Consider the following 19,053-nt stretch of genomic DNA (forward strand, 5'->3'; position numbering starts at 1 on the left):
GAAAGATAACATTTTTTACGCAACTGCCGAATTTAGCATTTGCTGTGATAAGCACTCGCACGATCGACTGGAAAAGATATGTATTATTACCTGCCTATAACACGAGATATGCGAAATCGCATGCGGGAGGCTAGTCGATATCACTTCAGAACAGTTGAGAGGGGTGGGAGAAACAATGGGCGAATTAGTCAGATTAGAGAATATGGATCGTGGAAAGAATGTGAAAAATACCCTTCCGTAGCTTTTGGTGCCCCAGGTAATCGCAACAGAAAGAAACGATGAAAAGGAAAATCGCTCAACGCGATAAAGCTATTATGACGTCTTGCATAACGCACGTAATGCCGCATGGTGAACTTTCTTCTACAAACGCACTTACACGACACAAATCATTGAACTTTCCTAATTAAGCGCAAGGTGTAGCTGACACAAAATGCTCCCCTCCCCCAACCTCCCTCTCAATTTGAGGCTACAGAATAGCTACGCAATGCGGCTGAATCTTCGTTATAAGTCGCGCCCGCGCGACGGCCCATTCGCGGAAGAAAACATGCTCGCGAATCAACGCACGCGACTGCTAGCGCCATCTGCCCAGTGAGCCGCGAACAACACTTGAGAGAAGGAAATAATGGCAAGGAGGCAAGCATGAGAGAGAGGAACTGAGAGAGCGAGTTAGGAGAAGGAAAAGAAAGGAGGGAGAACTAGAGCGACGAGAGCATCCAGGAAAGGGAAACCACAGACCAGCGGCGGCGGAGAGAAAGGGCTGTGCGGACTCAGCGGGAAAAGTGGAACCGCTGGCTCTGTAAGCAAATCTGTAGACATTCTTTTTTTCTTCCACAACCCTTGCGGACAAGAAACAAAGGCCGAAAGGGAGAGAGAGAGAGAAAATAATAAAAATATGCTCACAAAGCGAGGACTCGGGCGAGAGGCAGTGCCGCGCGCGAGGAGGAGATATATAGACTTCTATTTGTATGCCGTCCCTTGAACTATGCTCCCAGAGAGCAGCACAGCTGCGGCGTGTTTATTTTGCAGACAAGCCGCGGAAGGCCGCAATGGTGCCGGGCCGAGTCAGCTTTTGCGGCGAACAGCCGTGAAATCTCGAAAAAAAAAATTACTAAAAGAAAGAAAAAGCCAGCGCTATCCGAAACCCGCCGGCAAGCCGCGAGAACGAGATGCGTTTTACCACAAGGGAAACCTCGTCCGATCCCTCCACTGGTTTTCTCCATTCAGGCGAAGCCTGAGGCTTAATGAGCCAGCCTCAATGAAAGCTCCGAGCTGGTGCTGGTACCATGGAGGCTCCAGGAATAACAACACGCTCGCTGGCTTTCGAGAAGAGCGGCAGCAGTTCGCGAGCCTGGCATAATGCGCGAGCTTTGTTAGCAGCGCTGTGCTTCGAGGCCGCGGGCTGTCTGCTCACGGTTTGCGCGTAAATATAGAGAGCCTTGGGTGCCTTGCGCCATCGTCGATTATCGTATACACAACTACACTACGCGACTGCAGAAAGTTCTTTCGATTCATAACGGCGTCTGCAGCGTAGCGCCCTCACCCACGTCCACACTAACAGTTAGCACTGCATCTGTAGTGGTGCTGCACATCAAAACGTAATATACCGAGGTTGTTAAGGCGAAAGCCTTAGATGCCTCATCAAGCGCGAAAATTGCCCATCGGCGGCGTCAACGCGAGTGATTAAAAAAAAAACTCATCACGTAAGGACGTCACGACAAGACGACATCATGACGTCACATATTGACGTCATCACAAGACATCGTCGCTTGGTCAAAGGTGGCCCGATCACGGAGGCAATGCAAAATCAGGTAAGGTGCAAAAAACTTTCGGAGGGGGATGGCGGAGGATTACTACATCGAGTGAGAAGAAAAGAAAACATGGCTTTCGCCTTTGAGTCGTACGTCTTAGGCGAATGCATTAGGGACTCTGTGATTTTTTTTTATATATTTTTCGTGTGTGTGCCACAGTGGTTGTCGTTGAACCTCGTCTCGCATGTCACCGTATTATGATTACTTTTCTTTGTATAAGATTAGCGCATGTTTGGCGTATGTTTGGCGTAACCTCCACATTAGAAGCTCAAGCTGGCTCGACGCTTTCACAGGGTCACTTAATGGCGCTGAATCGGTCTTTCAGGAGTTTTTCAGTACTCAGAAATAGTGAACAGTATAGCATCGCCTGACAAGTGGATGAACGAAACGCGAGAGAGCTGCGTCCGAGGAGAAAAAAAAAAAAAAAGGATGCATGCCAAGAGGAGAGGGCCAGGAGGTAAAGTGGACTCGATTCGTATCCACAAACATGCTACGTATTCTATCTTGAAACATGCACTTTGCCGCGATCCTTGGAATGTTATTAAATGGCGCCGTTCGCCAAATAGGAAGAATAAAAGAAAAGGAGTTCTCCGTGAGCCGGTTCTGTATGATTAATGACGCCTTTCATATTTCGAGCCAGAAAATCGACTGTTCCAAGCGGTCGCCTGCATATAGGTGCTGGACACGTATACGTTTGCCGTCGTTGGAGCTACAGGGCAGAGATAAGATAAACTCTAAAACGGGAATGGCGTAAAGGGCAAAGATTACGCGGAAAGGGGGCTGCTGTTGGAGGGCGGCTACAGATGCGCAAGTCCGCGTTATCAGCAGCGTCATTCATTCTCTGCGAGCTTCGCACCAGCCGTCCAAACAGGACGGCACTCAGACCGTTGATTGCGTCAACATTGTAAGTGGCGAAGCAGCTGCTTGTGATGGTCCACTCTATATCCGACGTATACCTACTAAGGTGAAATCAGCAAACGTATAAGCACGTTGTGGAGAAAACCAGGCCACTTATAATAACGCATTGCCTTTCTCAGCATTCTCGATTTAGAGACGCGAATTGTGTGAGCGAATGGTAGAGATGAAAATTCGTTGGTGACTAGAGATATGTTCTCCGCGATATCCATCATCAGATGATAGATGATGCTTTGTTAATAGTTGAATATTTGCATGTCAAAACGTATCGAGTGAAAAGTGGGCAACTGCTGCTGAATATTTGTAATGGCGATGAATATTTGTAAATAACTGCTCGTCTTCATTACCTAGCGTCAGTGCACCTTACTGAATGTCATAGAGTACAACATACGATGAATTATCGGCGAGTCTTTCTTCATGAGCCGACATTGTTTCAAAGCAAAGGTAATATTTCAAGTAACTTTTTTTTCCTTACAGTTCTTTCCTTACGTGACTTTTTATGGCATATGTTTATTCATGCCAAGCACTGGATGGGACAACAAAATGATTCCCTGCGCACCACACTTGAATGCAAGCGCGATAATGTTTTCTAAATCAAAACAACCAAATACGACCTCAAGCAATAATGCATGTTTTCTATATGAAGATTATTGAGGATAGGAAACATTGAGCATCATTGCCTCTCTTTGGCATTTGCCAAAACCGTATACGTTAAATTAGGTGCAGTGCTCGAACAGCGCCACGAATAGCGCCACGATTAGCTCCAATACCAACGCCATTTTTAAGTTGACCAAATCATGGTGCTCGCGGTTTCTAGTTAATCCGTGTAGTCCTGACCATTGTGGGTTCTGCACATTACTTAAAGGGGTCATGAAGCACCCCTTGGGCTGATTGAAAAAACACATCCTGCGGAAAGCTGACACGGCTATGAACTGCTCTGCCAAATATTACAGTCGTGCGCGCCGCGTAATGGCCACAAGCGGAGCGCGAAGTTGCCGTTTCCCCAGGCACCCTCTTTTCAAACAGAGGCCGGTTCTCACTCTCGTCGGTGGGCGGGGCGTCAATCCGCTGTACGTCGCAAGAGACATAGCATGCTTATTGGTCGATAGCCGACGTAAATCGAGAGCGGCGTTCGGATCAGATGCGCTTCTTGCCGCGGGGTGCCGCCACTTGCCGGCGCCGCACTCCTCAGTACATGGTAGCCGCACTCGCGCAAGCGAATCACAGCGGGAGAGCGATCGCGTTTCATGACGCGCGCTGGCGTAACTTCTTTCCCCCATGCCATCCCTCCCTGTCTAGCTTCCAGTGCGCTCGTCGGCACGAGAAAAGAAAGAAAGCGCTGGGAGCGTGCGCCAAACCCCCGTAACTCCGCTGATTCTTGACGGATTCGAGAAATTTTTGCGGCAATCGATTCGGGAGGCAGTACACTCCGATACTGAGGCCATTAGATCATTACTTGGAAAAGTGGTTCATGACCCCTTTAAGACCTGTGGCCATGCATCCACGCGCCAAGTGTGGTCAACTCAAGCCGGTGACACCGGACGAGTCATCCGATTTCCGTGGGCCTCGGTGCTGGAACTCAGCCTAATAGACTGAGTGTTACGCGCCTGAAGCCATTTTCCTCTTCCTTTGCCTTACCCAATTCACCTCTATCCCTTGATCTGAACCTAACTGTTATCCTTATGGAGGCCGGATTTATTTATTCATTCACATAACTATAACAGGTTAGCTTGTCCGTTTTTAATCGATATGAATGACATGTGGCATAAAATGACGAGACTGCTACGCAACACGAACACCAGCACCTGTGAAAGCGTGAAGCCTCTGAGAGGAGTAACCATGTTCACATCCAGGTGGTCGTCTCCGAACAATGAACAAGTACTGTCAAGTCGGGGTGGAGCTAACGGCTAACATATAGCACGCAATCCCCAAAAGTCCAACGTTGCCCAACGTAACCTTTGGCTAGCACCTTGTTACAGGAGCGGCGATGAAATGAAGGCTGCGAATAAGGGAAAATGCGCGGGCCGCATACGACACGCTTCCGTGACGCCGGAAGCGGTGTTTCAAGGAGCTCCGTATCCGGTACACGCACGGCCCACGCCCAGCATCGGTCCCTTGACGCCCCCGCTTCTCCTGAAGGCTCGGCTGTGAATTCGCAACGTCCAGAACTGGCAGAGGTAGATACCAACGAGAGGAGCCACCGGGCGTTCACACCGCAACCAGCGAAACCTCCGCGTTTTGTATCGTGATATAGAAAGCTAACCGTGTAACGGGAGCGAACATGCCTCCTTGCTACGAACGGTCAACAACAACAGGGGCTCGCTGTGTACTATAACAAGGGACAGTGCGGGGATGCCTTCACCGTGTGAAGCCAAATCCACTTCAGCGCTTCCGGGCAGCCGCCTCAGCAGCTTTTCGGAGCGATCAGCGCGTCCGGCTTAGAAAGTTCTGCTCTCCCGCCGTTCTCCGATGGCTCTAAGAAAAGCACGACTCTGTAGTGAGGGAGGGCTGGTCGAAAGGAAGAGACGCCGGTGGCCGCTCCATTATTGCACGCAGCAGTAGCCACTGTAGCAGCAGTAACGGACCGTCGTTTCTTTTGTGTGTGCCTCCTCGCAGGCGCACCTTCTCTCCGCGTAAAGTAGCCACCTAAAGCGCTCATTTTAACGGTTCTTCCGTACGTGGAGCCGTGCGAAAGAAGTATTGGTGGCGTATTTTTCGTAAGGCGCCACTAGGGACTGATCTTGACGAATGTGCGGTGGTTAGGCCGGAAGCAGGTATTGTAGACGAGGACGCGAGCAGGCGCTTCCGTTCAGGTGAAAGCGGAACGGCTGTTTTCGCTTTCTGGGCTAAATGCATGATTGGGGTCTTGATAGTACACATCCGCACGTTCTAAAGTGTGTCCTGACCCAATCAGCAGCTGCGTCCACGATCAAAGAGGAGTGTCGGGCGGATTAACGGAATACGACCATTCACTGCCAGGACAGAAAAAGGTCATTGCTTATGTGACCGTCGATGCGTTGTTCACTGGTTGCGGCAATGCTACGCCCTCCTGTTCAGCGTAGGAACGCCTTAATTGCTCGGCGAATGCGCCAGATACGATGGATGCAATAATCATCGTCGGATAAGATAAGTGATGAAGCTAATTGGCTTATGGCGGATTTCCTTGTCGCGCAACGGTAGATAGGTGAAGAGGCACCAGATAGAGAGCAGAAAAAGTGGATGACGCGACAGTTTAAATACAGGCAAATTATTTAATAAAGCCCGTGCTCTATCAAACTGGTAGGTTCTACAAAAATAAATTTATTGTATTTACTGCTCCTGTCAACAGTAGCAGTGGTAGCAGCAACCTGAAACTGCAAATTTTGTTACGTAAAACTGGAATAACTTCAGGATAGCCTACAGTATGTCGCTTGAATGTATACAGTAATGAAATAACCTCTAAAAGAGACATTGGTGTGCTGAAATCAACACAATTAAAGAAGATAGAAAGGAAAAGTAGTGAGTCTCTATAAGTAGAGTCTTTACATGTGCCCTAAACATCGGTGGTTTTGTCTGGTTCTACAAAATCATCGAGAAGAGAGCGGGAGAGAACTAACTTGCGCGGAAAGAGAAAATAAACGGGGGGGCGGGGGGGGTAATGTCGGTCAAGGAAAACAATATTCAAAGAAGCGAAGTATACAAACACGTAGTTGTCCTTCCTCCATGCCGTGTGGGAGGGGATAGCCACAGGACGAGAGAATTCGTTAGCTGTAACTAGGTTTCTAAATTTTCCACTAATTTAAGTTGAGGAGGAAGCTTACTGCTCATCATACGGCTTCCTCGTCTGCAGCCAGCGTCTCTTTTACTCGGAGTACACTGTGGTCATTCCATCTTGTCCCAATCGACCAAAGAAAGTAGCCGATGCGGAACCGAGTATTACGAGGAAGGAAACGTAAACAAGCCACTGACCAGGCGGCGCCTAAAGCCGCTTTCTCAAGTGCGCGTCTCTCCCGCGTGATCTGCCGTAGTAGCCACGAGTCTTACGCACACGAGATCGCCTTATCCCGTTTCCTGTCCCATGTTCACTGGGTCCAGGCGTCCACAAACAACGTCGACAAAAGGCTTGGCCGCTAAAAGCACTCACAGCGCACTAGAGCACGACCGTGAACGCCGTGCTGGGAAGGAGGCAGACGGAAAGCTTGGCGAGCGCTGACGTCACAGGGGGGGTGGGGGTGAGGGGGTACAGAAAGATAGCGAGCGAGAGACGCAAGTGCAAGGAGCAATCGTAAGCGTAAAAGAAAGAGGGGGGAAGACGGGGGCACCGAATTTCCGGGAGGACCCCGAAGCGGCCGCAGAAAGCGCCGCGTTCTGAATGAGCGACTCTGAAAACAATCGGCGCGGTCAGAGAAACTCTTGCGGTGCAGCGGAAACTGGCACATCCGGTCAGGCAACAGGCGCGCCCGCCGCCACGGGCGCTCCGTGGAAGTGCACGCGGCGTAGTCTTCTAGCTGCAGCGTAACACGCACGTCCCATACCGGACGTTATACAGTCACACAGTGGTCAGCTGGGACCTTTAAAAACTTGTTTGCATACACTTGAATGCTCTCAGCTCAGAGTGGACAGTAAGAAAAAAAAAAGAACAATTGTTAAACTGCGAATGAAAGGCCCTGCGATAGCAGGTTCAATCTACAGGACACGGTGCCCACGACGTACCATGTTGCTCGCAGCTTCATGTACTCGCTGATGAACTTGCGCTAGCAAGGTTCAGATACTGCATGCTCGTTTTGGTGAAGCCTTTGTCCTTCACCAAGCACAAAGCAGACCACGCAGTGGCGTGGTAGTACGGCGCCATCTAGCACAGACGCGGCGAATGACAAACGGTGCTGCTTCGTGCGCCTGCTAAAAGCGAGTAGGAACACTATAACTAACAAACTAACTCACTACTCATGACAGCCCTAGCGTATACTAGGTTAAAGTGGCACGCTTCTTTGCCCTTGTACTTTTTTTTAGCATTAGACCTATGACACACAAGAGGCTTCAGAAAGGTTGCACCCTACAAACGCTAAGCATGATTTCGTAACAATAATATGCAAGAAACGACGTTTTACTGCGGAAGTTGCAGGCGTCGTAATACGGACTATGGACCGCCAGAAAAATCACGGTCTCTTTAGTACTGGACCTAATTTCGTGAATAAGTAGGTTGGATTATGCGCGCCACTTGACCATGTCACTGATTTCCCGCACGGCGGCCGCGATAAAAAAAAATTCAGGCCATTAACAGGCCTTTTTCGATTTGCCGTGGAGTTCGTAAATGAGTGCAGACATCATTGCCTTGTCCATGCAGAATGAGTTGGCTACCTCTTACCCCAAGCCCATATACTGTTGACGGGGCTCGGTCTCCATTAAACATTCAAAACTGCACCGAGTGAAATTAAGTGAATCGAGCTCCCCCCTCCCACATTTCGTCTCTCTCTCTCTCTCTCTGATGTAGTTCTTTTTTTATTCACTTACCCTAAAGACCTTTGACGGGCATACATAGAGGAAGATGGGGTGGTGGAGTTTACAGTGAACATAGGGGCGGTTACAGTGAAACAGATGTATGGTCGTCAGCAGGAACATCGATGAAGCAGAACATCATTCATTGTTCATCACACTTGTGGATTGAGTCAAGTAACAGCAAGTACTCGGTATACTTCATTGAGATCCGATTTAGAAACGTACTCCGTCAGTGGTTCCTGCATTACAACATCTAAACGTGCCCAGCGTATACACACACACACACACACACACACACACACACACACACACACACACACACACACACACACACACACACACACACACATATATATATATATATATATATATATATATATATATATATAATGCGGATCACGCGCACCAATCGCGCATTCCAGGGCCGAGTGGTCAGGCAGTTTCGATGTTTGACACACGAAACGAAGTGGGAGTTAAGTGTAAAGGTTGCTGCCGTGGCATTTACAGCCCCCTTATCTCAATCCGAACCTCCAAACAACGAGCGGAAAGTTAGACCGACCGGCGCCATAACAAAGAGGAGAAGAAAGTGTGTCGCCTGCAGACGAAAACCAGCCTTCCTCGCGCGTAACAAAAAAATAAACGAGGCACAATTTCTACCGTCCCTTCTCGCCATTCTTCCATCACGCGCCGTTTACGTGAATGAAAGCGCTTACTCGCATCGCAAACACTGACGTAGGCGACGCCGATAAGCGCAAGGTGAGAACGAATCTGTCCCGACAGCGCAACCGAGACTGGTACCGCAGATAGTGACGAGCGCTCGCACGTCGCCTGTCTGTAGGCGGGCTTGCCGATAAGATGTTTACTACGACAAGCACTTTTCTCGTTGCCACGAAAGAATGAATCTCCACGGCTCACGCGCCTGCGCGCGCGCCAACTGGCGGCTAGACAACGGAACACCCACGATACGGACCAGATAACGGATCCGGTTCACGTAGGCGGACAAGGCGGGTTTCTCTTTCAGACACAACACGAGCAGCTAATGGTCTAGCTGTTTTGCTCGAACGGTACCTACATTGTTCGTGCAAGTGATTTCTCTCTCTCTCTTTTTCGTCTTCCACGCAGGTCATAAACGTCTAGCAACAGGCAGTATCTCCTGTTGTATAAGAACGTCATAGCCATTTGCCATACTTAATTGTCAATCCATGAGCTACAACATGTGGTGTTGCTTTCCGATCTACGTCAATGATATTGTCGCTATTAAATGACCATAGACGCGCACTGGGTTCCTCAACAGGGGGGGGGGGGCGAAAGTTCATCGCAGCCCCCCCCCCCCCCCCAATACTAAGTCAAGCCATGGGACAGACTTTGCGCCCCACCCCTCTTAGGTGACTCAGGGGGCAACCGCCCCCCCCCCCCCGCCCTCCCTCCGGTGCGCAAGACTATGTAACCGACAGTAACATTGAACTAGACTGAAGAGAGAGAGAGAGCACTTATTCTGTAGGGTTTAGGTGGTGGTCCTCGCTGAGAGGAATCCTTAGTCCAGGACCGCCGCTAACCACGCAATATCTGAAGCCCGCCGGATAAGCCCGCACTGGTCCTCGCAGTCAAGATGGCAAGAGAGAGGGAAAATACTTTATTACAGGCTACACAAAGACACACAGATATTCCTCCGCCAGGACGACCATGTCCAGCTGGTCGGCAAACTTCCAGAGAACAAAGAGATGGAGCGCAAACAATACGAAGCAGGCACTAACCAGTTTACTATTATAACCTCGTATGACGTGTTAGCCTGTAGCTGAGTAGGTACTACATAAGCCAAGAGGATTGTCTGTTGCGCTTCGATCCTTCTCGACCACCTCGCCACGAGGTTCCAGAAGGCTCGTCGTAGACTATGCCGCTCGCTACACGTACGCGTGCGCCGGTCGAGAGGACGGTGCAACAGCGTTCGACTCAGCATCGCGTGCCGAATAAACATGGGCGGCGAGCTTGCACGACCACTCGACGAAGCCGAGTCCGCACGGAGAAAACCAGGCGCGAGGCGGGGAGGGCAAAGTCTGCAGCGCGCTGAGAGGGCCTCACCGATACAGACGGGAGGCAAAGCTGCTCGGCCGATAAGAGCCCGGCGCGAGGCGGCTACATTTCCATGAAATGGCCGCCGGCTGTGGCACGCTCGCTCTGCCAGGGGTCCGGAATACTGAAAAAGGCCAACTAGCAGTGTTGCACTAGTTCTTGGTAAAATATAGAGATGTATAGAGAAGTTTACTGTTTCCACGTGGGCGACGTAGTCTGGTGAAATGATCTAATATCTTTTTTATTGCGCAAATTGAGACGGTCACAAAGATGAGGCAGGCAAGGACTTTGTTAAAATTCAAGACAATCTAGCCGAACAGTCTGTCCTACTGTTATAGTAACCGAGGGGAAAAAAGAAGGGAGGAGCACAGCAGGTACCTCTCTCTGCCCCTATGTTTTAGCATTTCGCCAAACTCCGTTCCGACCAAACTTGTTGGAACTACAAAAAGAGGTGGAGGAGAGCAAATAAAACTTGCTCCTTTACATTGTCTGTTTAGGTGCAATGTTCTTAAGAACGATTGCCAACAGAAATATGAAGCAAGTATACTATAGCGTGCAGTTAGTGCGCTACAAGCGCTAATGGCACGTGTCAGTCTACTTTGTGTTGTCATGGAAACCGTGCGCAGTACAGCGTTCCTGTTACTCTGTAAAACCTTCCGCAAATGTACAGTTAGCAGGTCTTGGCCCTATATTGCAGTGCTTCTTGTTTTCGCTAGCTCGTACTATTCCGCGCGCAAGATCGCACGTCGCTCGCTCGCTGCCTCAGTCTCTCTTTGTTACGCTTCACGCAAGGACCAACCTGAAATGCAAGCTCCGCTAAAAGGCCACCAGCCTCGAGAAAAGAAAGATCCTCAGCGCTGTACACCCATGCGCCGCCGTATATTACGACGTGCTTTAGTGGCGAAAGACAAGCTCTCCCAAGGCCTCCATCGCAGCGCGAGTCAGCAAAAGCGCCGCCGAACCGTTGTGCAACGAACTCGCTGGCACGTCTCGGAGCTACAGCCGCTATACTCTGCAGTCGTCGGTTCGCGGCGCACCACACTCACGCACAAGGGCGACGGCTGTCCCGAGAGCATCGCCTTAAAATTCCGAAACCGTGTGGCTTTTCTCATGCCTCGCTTTTCACAGCATGGTGGCAGCATGTGCGCCGTTCGTGCATCTGTGGAAAAGCGCCCGCGCAGCGCGACTTGTTCCACGCCCAAAATCACGCCACTTTCAGCCACGACTCTTCCAACGCTTCGTGTGGCAGCTGTGGTACCACACTGCAGCCGTCGTCTGTGTAGCTATGTGAAACATCGTTACGTAATAATAAATTGCTAGGGTTCCGTGGTATAACCACGATATTATTATGAGGCATGTCGTAGGGGAGGACTGCGGATTAACTTGGGTCGCCTGGTGTTCCTTAGCCAAGCCTAAATCTAAGCACGCGAGAGTTATCCCGCATTTCGCCTCCATACATATGCGGCCGCTGTGGCCGGGAATCGAACCCGCGCCCTCGAGCTCGGCAAACAGCGGTACGTGAAATCGAAGGAAATACACAGTGGTCCCCGCGTAGTGAGTGAATCAAATAACGGTATGATGAAGTTTAGGAGGAAAAGTGCGAAACCAATCAACATACGCAAACCATGTGGAATTCCGCAAAAATCGAGAACCACAGTATAAGTATTTTCTATTTGAAAATTCTTGCGAACGAATGAACGCATACGGACACAAGTGAGGCATTTAAGAAAGGACTCTTGGAAGAGGTTAGAAATTAAGAAAGAACTTAAATAAAATGAAATATATAACATGGCAAGGAGGCGAATTAAAATCACTTATAAAGACAACTCCGAAATGCGCGCGTGCACACTCATGATGTGCGGAAAAACCCGGCAGGCTGCCAGCAGTATGGCTCGGTGACCAAGCGGTATATATTAAGCATGCACACTGCCCAACGGAATTTCTGGCATTTACGCCGACCGAAGGCCCTTAGGGGCTTGATGCTCATATGAATGGAACGGACGTCTTCAGAATCTGTCCCTCTCTGATAGCACGTGCGACTTTCCCAGCTCTGGAAGTGCAACTCTCTCGCTTTCAGGTTTCGGTGAAGCTATTCTTATCTGAACAGCGCAGGCGGTCGCATGCGAGTTTGCTTACAAGTGTCGCAACTATACCTTTTTTTCTTCTTTTTCTTTTTTGCGAGGGAGAAATCCGTAATTCTGAGTATACGAACAGGACGTGCGCCTCTCTCATCGCGACTACTTTTTTAGCAGAGATGTTAGATAATATGACGCCCTGGCAGTGACGTGAGCGAGAGAGGAGGAAAGAATGCGAAAGTGCATGTAAAGGCACATGAGCTCACTGGGCCAACCACAACTTCATGTGTAGACCATCTGGAAGCTTTATACGTCTAAAAATTGAATTCCAGGCTATCCCTAAACTTACATAAGAGAGAGAAGCGAGAGAGGCTATAGTGTAGTATATTACATCACAAAATACTGCCCACAGGTTGCAGGTGTAGAATAATGGATGTACTTAAGAAGTGCTTAGTTTCTTGATTTACTCAAATACCTGCATTGACGACCACAGAAACTTTCCAACCTGCCACGGTGCTCTAGTGGTTATGGTGCTGGACTCCTGACCTGGAGGTCGCGGGGTTGAATCCCGACCGCAGCGGCCGCATTTTGATGGAGGCGAAATGCTATAGAGGCCCGTGTACTTAGATTTAGGTTCACCTTAAAGAGCCCCAGGTGGTCGAAATTTCCGGAGCCCTCCACTACGGCGTCTCTCATAATCATATCGTGGTTTTGGGACGTTAAACCCCGGCAGTTATTAAGCTTTCAAGCCGCAGTATTTACCCCATAACACTGCTCTACAAGTGAACGAGCATGCATTGTCCTTGAGTTCACTCTACCACGCAGTGCAGCTCGTTTTATCCGTATACAGTTTCGCGCTGTAATCCCAGCGGTTATACCCCCCTGCCACATTAATTGCGTGCCACATGAAATTTTACATCAGCTCCTTTGAACGCTCATGTAAAGAGCCTGGCAGATGGCTGTCGCTTGCGCGAGTGTCATATACAGCTCGAAAATGCGGCACTCATTTCCTCAAACATCCGTGCACCGAGCACGCCAATTAACGGTCATCTCTCCCGTACGAGTGAAGAGAACTTCACTCATACATGCAGAGTGAAGCGGGTTTGGGAACGAGAAGCGTTCAAGGCAAGCGTTCTGAGAAGGAGAGTTCACTGTCCGTTCAATTCCTCCTCGCACTCGAGCAGCAAGCGACGAGCATTATATGCATCGCGAGGATGGCTCGCTAGCTGCCCTTCGCGCACAAGGCAATCCGGCTTCAGCTCTCACGCGCTCATACCTGCGCGTTTTGTCTTCCTCGCTATATACAGTTGATCGCAGTGTATATTACGAAGGCTGGGCACGTCCGAATACTTGTTTGCTCGCGGATGAACGCCTTATTTCTTGCGCTAATAACACGCTTGTTCTGTCAGCGTTCTCGCTGTGTCCGTGTCTTCCCTGACCCTTCATCTATATAGTCCTCTTAAGCCTATAGCTTGCGGGCATTATACATCCGCAAATACTATAATTCTGTCGCCATTTTTACGTTGAAGTTTTTAAAACGAGCCGCTCGTTCTCTGGCCGACCAAAAACAAAGTTAGACTCCGCATTTTTGTCGTTTTTAAAAATATATATGCTAATCAATACATCGTACTGGGTAGACAACGTACTGGATAGACAGAACTATAGGCAGCCGGTCCTCGATCGTGTAATTGTGGTTTCGATCAATGCAGGAATGCGTATAGCACTGGTGTGTGAGACGCACACATGCTCTCTGAAAGAAAAAAATGAGGTAGTTTTCTTTTGTTGAGGGTTGAATCATTGTACGCAAACCACTGCACGGAACTAACCTTGCTTGCGAAGCAATTACTATTTTGCTCTGAATGCAAAACACGATGACAGCTATGGATAATAGATTACAGAAAGATGTTGTTACACGAGCGCGAAATAAAGAAAAAAAAACGAGATGATAATCAATGATGAAACCTGTGGCTGCATGCCAAAAGAAACATCAAACACGAAGATGCGCGCTCGTTAAACAGATCTCTACTTGCGATCTATAGCGCCACATCCAAAACGCGCTCCGTTATCGCTATAAATGGTAGTGAACGCGGTCTTATTAACTGTCTATTTGTTATTTGCCTCTATTTGTGTCACGAATGGAATTGCGCATAACGAGAAAGGTGACGGCAAGCCCGTTCTTTGAACCTCAGTTATGCTTCGTATTGCATGTATTCGCGCATCAGAAACAAAGATCGTTTGATGTCGTTAATAACTCATCGAAACAGTACAATACAGATACACTTCCAAGAGTTTTATATCTCTTTCCTTATTTCAGACTAAACGCTCAGTGAAACTGGCCCTCAGACTCGTTGCCGCTACCAAAGAAAACAGCGTAATGGGACGTCATATGGTTCATCGCGATTAACGAGAATCGGTGTCTATTGATAGCAAAAACCACGCCTTCCTGAGCAGTTTATCTACAGTAATGTCATCGTTTCACTGTCATCATTCCTGTTTGTGATCATAGAAAGCCTGCGCGCATGCCGCTTAGCGTGGAAACCACTCGAGTATATAGCGAGTGCGAGCGGAATTCAACAACAAACATGAGAGGTCGGAAAAGCCCTTTGCTGGCGAAACGGATGACACGCTCGTGAACCACACGGATACTCTGAAGGACACGCACGAGGGTCGACGTCAGCCATGATGTCACACTCCGTACAACCGCCAATCAAGCTTCGCGAGAGTTTCGAATCGTACGCCATTCGAACGTTCTTCTTTTCCTTCAAGGAAAACGAACGCCGCCATGCAACGGTGGTACGGAGTGTATATATCGTACGATGCTATACTTGCGGACAACATTTCTTGGCAATGAAGGGAAAGCTACGGGGGCGAAGCGTCTGCACATGTACTGCTACGCGAAGTAGTCCGGTTTGGCGCGCGTCTCGTAACGCCGTGGAAAGTGATGGCTAGCGTTGCTCTTCGACGCAAACGCTGCTTAGCGTCTAAGGTACGGGTAAAAGGCGCGACTTTTTTCACACACGCAAAAACGCAAGGTGACAACGTATAAAGTAAACGAAATACAAATATCTCGCTTGTGTGCGCTGCGTTCCGTCTCAAAAAGCTACATGTACAAAATGAAGGAGTATTTTATATATCTCACGCAGAAAATGCGGAGGAAACTATGGGACTACATTCATTAGCGGTAGTATACGTGCATTGTGGCTCTGTAGCCTTCGCTTCATTGCCAAGAAAAGTTGTCCGCGAGTATAGAATGAGCAATCTGGGTGCAACGCACAGGTTGCCGCCGCGTCGAGTCGGTGCTCTTGCCTTTGCTCGCGTTCTCGTCCGTTTTCTTTCACTCTTTGTAGAAATTGTCGAAGGAACAGTTTCAGAAAGAAGATAGTAATCACGCGCCGTTTCACAGAAAAGGCAGACACTGAGGCAGAGATGCGCTCGTGACTTTTGAATGCATAGATTTTCCTTATTATATACTTGAGGGGGCTTGCCAGAAGTGCAACAGTTAAGCGTGGTTTTGAGATATACTCTTCAAACGTTTCATGCATTTTTTATACGGACCAAGAAATTTCATGATTAGATAGTTCAGTTCTGAGCTATTATTTATGCACTAATGCCCATTGGCCACTCCTAAAGGCGCCGCTCACCCGTTATTTAAGTAGACGGATATAGTGGGCGAGAAGCACGTCTAATAATCATGTAACTACTAAAGTGTTCGCGCTGTCAATTTAAAGAAAAGTATAAATAGATTATTGATATATTGGTGTAGACGGGTCTACAAGGGAAGGTCAAGGAACCCCCCAGGCATATCTTAAGCGCATATTGCGTAAGGAGACGTGTTATACCATGCAGAATCAGGATTGCAATGTCGTGAATAATCTAGCTGGCTCGCCCTGCCAGGCGCCGCAAGCTCTGCACGTATACGTTTCTCGAGCCGTCAGCAACGCGAGCTTACAGCAATGCTGCTAATAAAAATAGCGATAAAAAAAGAACCGTTCACTGGAAAACGCAAACGCGTCAGCTACTATTCGTTTTCTTTCTTTCTTTTTTTTTATTATTAGCTTCACGCTTTTGACACTGAGAGCAAAACAGCGAGAGCGAAAGTCAGAAACCGATGACAGCCAGAGCACTTCTTGGCGTTGTCGGGCTCCTTTACTCTGCCGAAATGAAAAGAAAATGTGTGTGGAGGTTATGCCTCAACTTGCCACGGCGAGGTGTAAATAACGGCTCTGCGGTGTCATCGCGATGATGCAACCGCGCCATGCTGGCACCTCCTTGCGAAGACTATTCGTAGTAACTGCTAACGAGGGGGCACGACGACTCCATAAATTTGTCACTGGCGCCCTTGATTATTCGGAAAAGTCGCTTACATTGTTGCGCCCTTCTTCGTAATAAAACTTCACCGTGACGAAACCGGTACTTGGAGTAAGAAACTGCGAGACTAACTGCATTTTACAACTCCTATCTCTCCTCTCTTCTATTCCTCCCTTTCCTGTGGCGCTGATCCTTATGGGCATGTAGAAGATATCCTCGCCTTTTTTTCTTTTTTTTTGATGACACTAACCATTTGTACGTAACGCCAATCATTTCGGGAATCCATGCAACACGAGTTGCTGACTGCGCTTACAATTATCCAAGTGCCGTCCGATGAGCGATGGTGGCACGCTGGAAGGCCGCGTAAAAGGATGGCGTCACCTTCACCTCCAACATCAGCGACGGCGATAAATCTCTCTTAAAATACTGATACCCCCGGATGTAAGCCAGTTGTCAGGTAAAAGCGCCCATTCACACCTGCGTATAGCTTTGCCAGTGGCATTACTCACCGAGAGAGCTCTCTTCGGAGAGGTCGGAGAGCGAGGGGACCTTCTGCATGGATCCCAGGGAGCGTGGGCCCGACGACGGTGGGAGGTCGTCGGGCAGCTCGCGCTTAATGTTCTCGGGCGCGATCAGGGTTCCACCGCCGGGTTCGCCACCCATCAGGTCGCCTCGAGTGGGAAGGTCCAGCTGGAACTTGATTTGCTGCGAGAAAGCAACACGCGCACATTGCAATGCATGCCGGCAAAGGAACATTCCATGAAGACTCTCCTCTATGAAGAAGGCAGAGTCTATTTGCACCTCAACTCGGGGTCATGTGACCTGAGCAGAAACGTCATGAATGACGTCATTGGGAGAAAGGCACGTCGCTGTTCACCCTGTCTGTGGCAGTAGTGATGCCGGCAAAATTGTGAGAACTTCATAGCTGGCACGGCTTAGGTTACGGTCCCCCCTTGCGCGGGCCAACTATATATATACTGACACTGGCAAAATAGCGATATTTACGCAGAAGCTACTCTTTTCCCGTGCTTTGTTTCATAGTTTGCGCTAAAATGTACCCCATAAATTGCAACCAACTCGCCCAGCAACAAGTCTTACTCAAGTTTTACTCGAGAACCTTGCCTTTCATTAAAATTGTACGGTGGTAGTATGACGGCATGCATGACGTTTCTGCTCAGTTCCCGTGAACACAATTTGTTCAGGTGCAAGACTTTCCCCATGAAAAACGTTTAACACCCTGCACGATGACGCTTGCAACTAACGGTACATATGCGCTATACGAGCGGGATGATTCGCGCTCGAGATGGTTACACCGCATGTTTCGATGGCCTCCATTTTTCTCATGTCTGATCCAGCGTTTATCTGGAAACAAACCCTGTTTTGTATTATTATAATTTTTTTTCATTCCCTATACATTTATCACCAAACATGTGCGGTCATCGTGCTGTTAGAAACCCCGTTTCGTTCCTGCTTGTAAAACGGCAAACATTTTACTCCTCTCAGCGCGAAAGACAACAGTCCAAGGTGCGAGCCGTCATAGCGCACGGTAGTCTCAGCAAGCTCCTTCCTTCGCGGTTTGTCTTTCCCATACCTGGCCTATAGAGTGGCTGACTGTCGAAAGAAAGCCATTTATTACGACGCAAGCGCCGAACGAAGCATCGCTCGCTAAAACAAGACTCTGAGGAGACATCCATCAAGCATTCGATAGCGACACGGACGCTCAAGCACAGCACATGCACGCGTCACTCTGGATGTTCGTGCGCAGGACAACAGAACGACTGCAGGCTCGCCTCTCATCATTCTCGCCGTCGTATCCATCTTCCAGCCTTAACCGAATAAAATGTAAACAAAATGAGCCGGCGAAGCCGGAAAATAAAACGAATAAGAAGCGCGAAGTGGGGAAGGCAAAATGTTTCCATCGAAAATAATGTCCACTCGACGGTACATCGGACGCGTTATCTAGAGATGAATGTGTACGCGACGTTGCATTCATGCCACCTCCTTGGTGATTCATTGTCTTTCCTTCGTTATCATCCGCAGCAAAATATGAAGTAGGTCCCCGCCATTTGTCTTGGAGAGCATCTTTCTTTGCTCTTTGCTTTCCATCGCGAAGTCTGAACGATATATGTGCGGTTAACGCCAGCGCGTCTGCCAAAGCCGCAGAGGGGAGGGTAAGGTGCTGCTCCGGAGTAGTGTAAGGTTTCCACGATCCCACGATCTTGTTGACTCTCGCGTATCGAGAAACGACGGGAAGAAGGTGCAGGGAGGCGGTGGGTGCACTCTTCTTTTTTCCCACGGCGCGACAGGTTGCTCCTTGTTCTGCTCGCTCGCCACCATACCAACGACCTCAGCGTCGTCCCTCGCTGGCACCACGACGACTTGGGTTCGCTCTTGTGCAAGGC

General features: G+C 49.0%; 1 protein-coding gene across 1 annotated transcript in view; it reads right to left on the reverse strand.

The window, feature by feature from the left end:
• The window catches only part of LOC119393283 (protein c-ets-1-A-like), a 191,830-nt gene that overhangs the window by 95,439 nt on the left and 77,338 nt on the right, over window positions 1–19,053 (reverse strand). Inside the window, 1 exon segment of the mRNA XM_037660217.2 lies at window positions 17,161–17,356. Coding sequence (XP_037516145.1) covers window positions 17,161–17,356 — 196 coding nt within the window.

This window comes from Rhipicephalus sanguineus, chromosome 5 (assembly GCF_013339695.2).
Source record: "Rhipicephalus sanguineus isolate Rsan-2018 chromosome 5, BIME_Rsan_1.4, whole genome shotgun sequence".
Taxonomy (NCBI): Eukaryota; Metazoa; Arthropoda; class Arachnida; order Ixodida; family Ixodidae; genus Rhipicephalus; species Rhipicephalus sanguineus.